This window comes from Mycena indigotica (assembly GCF_014461135.1).
Source record: "Mycena indigotica strain 171206Taipei chromosome Unknown Mind.scaff0016, whole genome shotgun sequence".
Taxonomy (NCBI): domain Eukaryota; kingdom Fungi; phylum Basidiomycota; class Agaricomycetes; order Agaricales; family Mycenaceae; genus Mycena; species Mycena indigotica.
This window is the reverse complement of record NW_023503015.1, coordinates 393,359-399,028: the sequence shown is the minus strand read 5'-3', so window position 1 is coordinate 399,028 and position 5,670 is coordinate 393,359. Positions and strand designations below refer to the sequence as shown.

The 5,670-nt window shown below is 50.5% G+C and overlaps 1 protein-coding gene across 1 annotated transcript; it reads left to right on the top strand.

The window, feature by feature from the left end:
• Window positions 1–2,454: 2,454 nt before the first annotated feature.
• On the top strand, window positions 2,455–3,925 carry MIND_01351300 (uncharacterized protein; the record flags this gene model as incomplete). The annotated part of the gene is made up of 11 exons (XM_037369947.1): window positions 2,455–2,504; window positions 2,554–2,588; window positions 2,638–2,670; window positions 2,724–2,854; window positions 2,903–3,138; window positions 3,188–3,195; window positions 3,244–3,391; window positions 3,442–3,484; window positions 3,538–3,549; window positions 3,600–3,637; window positions 3,691–3,925. The coding sequence occupies 11 exons, from the start codon at window positions 2,455–2,457 to the stop codon at window positions 3,923–3,925; spliced, it is 969 nt and encodes a 322-aa protein (XP_037213503.1).
• Between the last annotated feature and the right edge of the window lie 1,745 nt (window positions 3,926–5,670).

Genomic DNA, 5,670 nt, shown 5'->3' with positions numbered 1-5,670 from the left:
CCGTATGTTAACTACCGTCATAATGTAGTATACATATCCCGGCATACTACTGTGTAGGAAACGAAATTACTAGGAATTTGAGGTCACGCCACCGCGAGAACTTTCCTTTCCATCTTACCACCCAATTACCACCTGCCACTTGCTTTAAAAATGCTGTTCCCGGTACCTGGAACTAAGCACATTCAATACAGTTCAAGACTGCGGGCTCCTCCCGTGGGAGCTCAAGCTTAAGCGCTCAAGCGCCACTATAACACTTCGCAAGACGATATGCTCCGTGCTGGACGTGAGTGCTCACAATCCTCCACCTCCATCTAAACATCGACAATTTTAGAGTGCTCAACAGCCTCAACTGCCCCCCCTCCCCCCCAGTAACTAGCGGCCGCAGTCTCCGTCATTCATGTCGCACACCCACCCCCCATCTTACGCAGAGAATGGCGTTGAGGACCTCGAACTACCAGCCTACGAAGGGTTGGAGGCAGGTCCCCCCAGACTTGGCTCTGAGCCGCGCGTATTTTCGTATCAACTCAAGAATAATGACGGCTGGTGGGCGAAGTTGGATGTCACCGGAGACGGACGAATCTCGAACGCAATCACCCCCTCCATTCTCCAGGGCACCAGCGTTACAGGCTCCGTACAACTCGCTCTCCGCAAAACCGAGCCAATTCAGGCCATTCGTGTAGCCGTTCGGGGCGAAATTCTGGGTGGAATCCCAGGAGAAGGGGCCTCGGACCTCGCTGTTGTGTTTCTGGATGTGAAGAAGACGTTGTGGACATCATTTGAAGGAGACGCAAATGCACCATCAACGAAACCGTTCAACTCCGGCCTCAAACTGAACGGGGACTACCAGTGGCCGTTCTCAATTGCGCTGCCGAAGGAGATCGTGAAGAAGGGAAAGACATACCCTCTTCCTCACTCGTTTGGCACGGGAAAGGGCTTTTTCACTTTGCAATATGTGGTGGAAATGCACATTGTACGCCCTAAATTCCGGTTTGGGAGAGACGAGAAGTAAGAGTTGACTCGTCAATCGCTCACTGTAAAGCTGACAAGTTTACCTAGATTACCAGTGATATTCAAGTATTTTGTGCTTAGCCAGCCACCAGTACCGTCACCATTGCGTGCGGTTTGGATTCCTTTTGTTATTTGGGCTCTTTTTTCATGATTTTTTTCAATAGATTGCTTACCAGGAGGGTAGTCCTCTCGGAGGACCGGAGGTTGATCCAGAAGGTTGGGATACGAAGACTTTTGCTGTCAGCGGGAACGTGTTTAGCTCCCGCAAAGTCGGGGACATCATAGTAAAGGCTCGTCTTTTCCTCCTTTTTATGGGTGAACTAAATGTGAAGTAGTTTTCCCTCGCAAAGCCCGTAGGTCCGAATAAACCCGAAAATCATTCTGAAATTTCTACAGCTCTCCTATACACGCTCTTCCTCTATTCCGTGCGCTCTTACAATCGAGAGTCCCGACACGGAAGTTGTCGACTTGCTCTCTCAACCTGATGCGCCAATGGTGTATTTGGAGCGCACTACCCAGCAAAACGCTCAGAATTACCACCGAACATTGGAACCATGCATGAAGGCGACATTTTGGACGCCACCAGGTAGCGTGCGAGGACGCCTCATGGGGGAGATCCACCTGAAGCCGGACTTGCATCCGACAACGGATTTCAGCGAATACGGACTGGCCATACAGGTGCAAACTCCTTCCCGCCCCACTCTCCCTGACAAGTAAATGACATTACCCATAGTACACAGTTGTCCTTTTCCCCTTCCAAGCTGCGGGATTTAACCAAGCGGGGAAAGGAGCTTTTGAGCCTATTAAGAATAGCCGTCAGGCGGTCGAAATTTGCACGCAGTTTGCGCCAGGCCCGCGACCTAGAACGTATAGTGTCGTCCCGGCGCCAGGCAAGGCTCGAAATAGCCTAGTCGACACATATTATCGACTTACAGCAGTTACCTCGCTGTCACTAGGGGGCATGTAATTATATAGTCGCATAGGCAATGGCTTTTCTGAATCAGGCGGACGAAGTTTGGCTCGAGGTTGGCTTGAGGTCAGAGATACATGCTGTCAATCGCGATAAGCCTTTCTTCTCTTCCCTTCACCATGTCCCGCGAGCTCCACACCCATCTTTCCCTTCTTCCCGGCCCGTGCATCAGCTCAGAATACTTCGGGCGCCAAATAGCTCTCCCGCGTTAGGGTGCTATCCGCGAGAAACCGCCACTCAACAAAGTCCATTCTACACGACATTCAGCACCAACCAAGCCGGGATTCTGGAAGAGCCGGTTGGACTAGTGGGCGGCACAGATTAAGCCTCCGCCGGCAAGTTCTTCGTGTGGGAGTGGGCGTCAACAAATCCCACCAACGAGAGAAGCCGTTCCCAGTCCGGTTTATAAGAGAAGACGGGATTCCTTCTGTGGATGCTGGCTGTCTTTCCTTGCTGCCGGACGACATAGGATTCAGATGCCTTGGGAGGCCACAACTCATGAGAGAGCCGACGAGGCGGGAGAAGTGTACGTGGGCCTTACAAGCAGACGAGCAGCGACTGATCGGGCTCCATAGGTTCATGATGAACTACATGCGTCTCATTGGCGTTGGTGAGTTTCCACCACTGTGTGTATTGGTTTCTTAGCCGTCTTTTCGCAGCCATCCTCTACTGGGACCACATCGTTACCTTTGGTGTGTGCTTCGGTATCTCCGCGAGCACTCATTTACCTTTCGTCGTCTCTCAGATAAGGAAGTCACCCTCATATGGCGGAGACGCAAGTCGTTGAGCTCATATTGCTTCTTTGTCAACCGATACTTCGCCTTCTTCACTCTCATACCAAGCGCGTCAGTTCCATTCGTGACTCTTTCTCGAACGGTGCGTCTTCAGCCGTCTTGCAACTTGAAAACCGACTATCTCTCTCAGGCTTGCGCCGAATTTTGCACATTTCGAGAACTTGTACTGCTCATGACGCAAACCATTGTGGCAGCCATAATGATCATTCGCTTATATGCACTATTTCGCCGCGACAAGCGTATACTCTATGGCTTGGTCGTCTTTGTTGGAGTGCTAGTCAGCCTCGTCATCTGGTCGATACAGGGTCAACATGGATGGTACCCGAAAGTGATTGGTGGTTGTCATTGGACTATGTCCGCCCATACGTATGTCTCGAAAGAAACTTCGGCTCCTTCAGCTGATTATCATCGATAGTGCTTTGCGTTCGTCTATTCTTGTCCAAGTCGTTTGATGTCTGAATCGCTGATCAGACCTTGCTGGTCCCTGGGAGGGACTTTTTGCATTTGACACAGTCGTCTTCTTGATGACTGTCTATAGTGCATATTCAACCAGGAAGAGAACAGGCCCTACAGTGAGTCTGCAAACGCTGTTCGTGCGAGATGGTGCCATGTACTTCGGGTGTGTCCCAATCCTCTTTTTTTTCGATGGATGTCTGACAGTATGCATAGAATTGTGGCGCTCGTTAATCTTCTCAACATCTTGACTTACTACGTGCGTGATATTGTCTTCATCGCAGACTTGTGAGAGCTGACATCGACGAGCAGCTGGACAATCATGTATGTGCTTGTGGCGGGCGAGCATCAAAAACCCTGAGATCGCTAAACAGCTGCTCTGTCCTGGTTCACTTGCAACCATCGCAATTTAGTGGGTGAATTTCCATCCCGTTCATCTTGTCTCATGGTCATCTTTCCTGCCAGTGTCTCCGTAACCGCCATTTCACGTCTTCTCCTCAATCTCCACTCCTACGCTGCAGATGCTGGAATTCTCACTAACCACGAGCCAGAGTTAACTCGGCAGCCCCTACATGAAGACCCCGCACCATATAAAGCCGATCACCCTGGCGGATTCGGTGGCCGAATTCTAGAGCTTGGGTTGCACACTATGACCCCCACGTCGAGGACGTCTACGGGTCCTATCGTTCTCTCGATATGACCTAGTCCTGGTGCTAGTCGGGCCCAAAAGTATCCGCCATCTTTGGATAACAACTTTACACAACGGAGGCTCAGAGTGGTGATATTTCTTCCATCAGTCATTGTATTCCTATGCACACGCAGCATCGACATGTACCTTTATTCGCCAAGCTGTTTCACTCTCGTTGTGTTGCATTCTGCTCGTCCTCTTTTCCTATGGCTACTGCCCTCCGGCCGCCGCAGCTACTGTTGCTGACTGCGATTTCCATATCGGGCAGTGATGAATGTTACAAATGCGATGCCTCGTTAGCTCGCATTCCACGATTGTCCATCGAGGTGTTGAAGTCACTGCCAGTACAATTCGGGTATTCCGAGGATCTATGTCGTCGGACTCGTCATTCGCTTTCCTGCCCATGATCACGCGGTAAGGCACTACCACTTGTCGCTGCAGAGACTGTCAGAGGTCGACGTAAAATGTCGACTCATTATGCGCGATTTGGGAATAAGGCAGGGGTATGTGCCTAGTTTCTGATTATAGACCACTGACCGACTGTTCTCGAGGATTTCGACACGCAAAGATGGGCATCTCGGCTACGCTTTAGATTATACTTGCATGAGGTTCAACCACGACATCGACATCGCTTGGGCGCGAGAACTCGTGAGGTCGCGCTACTTTTTCTGGCTGCAAAAAGTGCTTAATCTGGATTATACGCAGAATGAGCAGAACATTCGTCAAGCGGCTGGAGTTCATCTTCGAGGTAATGATTCGATTCGCTCCGTTTTGGCTTAGCGCCTCCAAGTCCACGATTTTCGCCGGCGTTAAGTCTCCGCCCCAATGCGGGGTAGCCCAGCAAGCATCTTATTTGCCTATTTGACCGACTAAAGCAAAACCCGCCCGAATCTCCGTGCCTGACAGGCGGGCCCGCTACAGCCTTGGACGTAAACTTTGGTCAATACTTATATGGCGGTTGTCGACCGAAAACGTGGGCTAAATACAAGTCCGTGTTCAATTTGACTTGCTAAATTTATTTTAGTAGATGATCGCGATGGAGATGGAATGTGCCGCGCCGCTGACTCCGTCTTTGAAGACTCAATTCCGGACTTAGGATCCCGCTGCCTAGCGCGGTAAATATCTAAAATCTTACCACAAAGCTACTACGAGCCTCAATTCAATGCGAGCATCTTTTGTTTCAGTCGCGCATTTCTGGTTAAACGCTTATTCGGGTGCGTTATTGCCTATTGTCTAATCGCAGCAATGCATTTCTCTTCAACTGCTGTAGGGTCGATGGTGAACCAACTCCCGCACGGTCATGATCTCCGAAGAGTGCCAACGATCCGTTGGGCGTGCATCTCTTCTTGCGACGCCTACTTAGACCCCAAAATTGACCATACTGGGTTACATTGCACCCACGTCGAGTGTCGATCAGTGAACCGTGGGTTTACATGATGTGCGGTAGCCGCCCTGGAATGTTGCAGCTAAGTAATGGATTATTCATTCTACGAGAAAATATTCATGCTGACCTCGCTCAAAGTCCGCTCTGTGTGTTTCGCCAAGGATTTTCGCAGTCTCGGTCCCACGTATCACATGGTGAGACGGACTGCTAGTACCATTTTCGGGGATGAAGGGTTCCTGGACCTGGTATAGCGGAATGCAGGCTTTCCAAGACGAAATGATGGTATTTTTGGGTATAAAAGCCATGCAGGCCACCGACCTGGTTCTCCATCTTCTCCCCAGAAGCCACTCTCACAGCGAAACCCACCTACAAG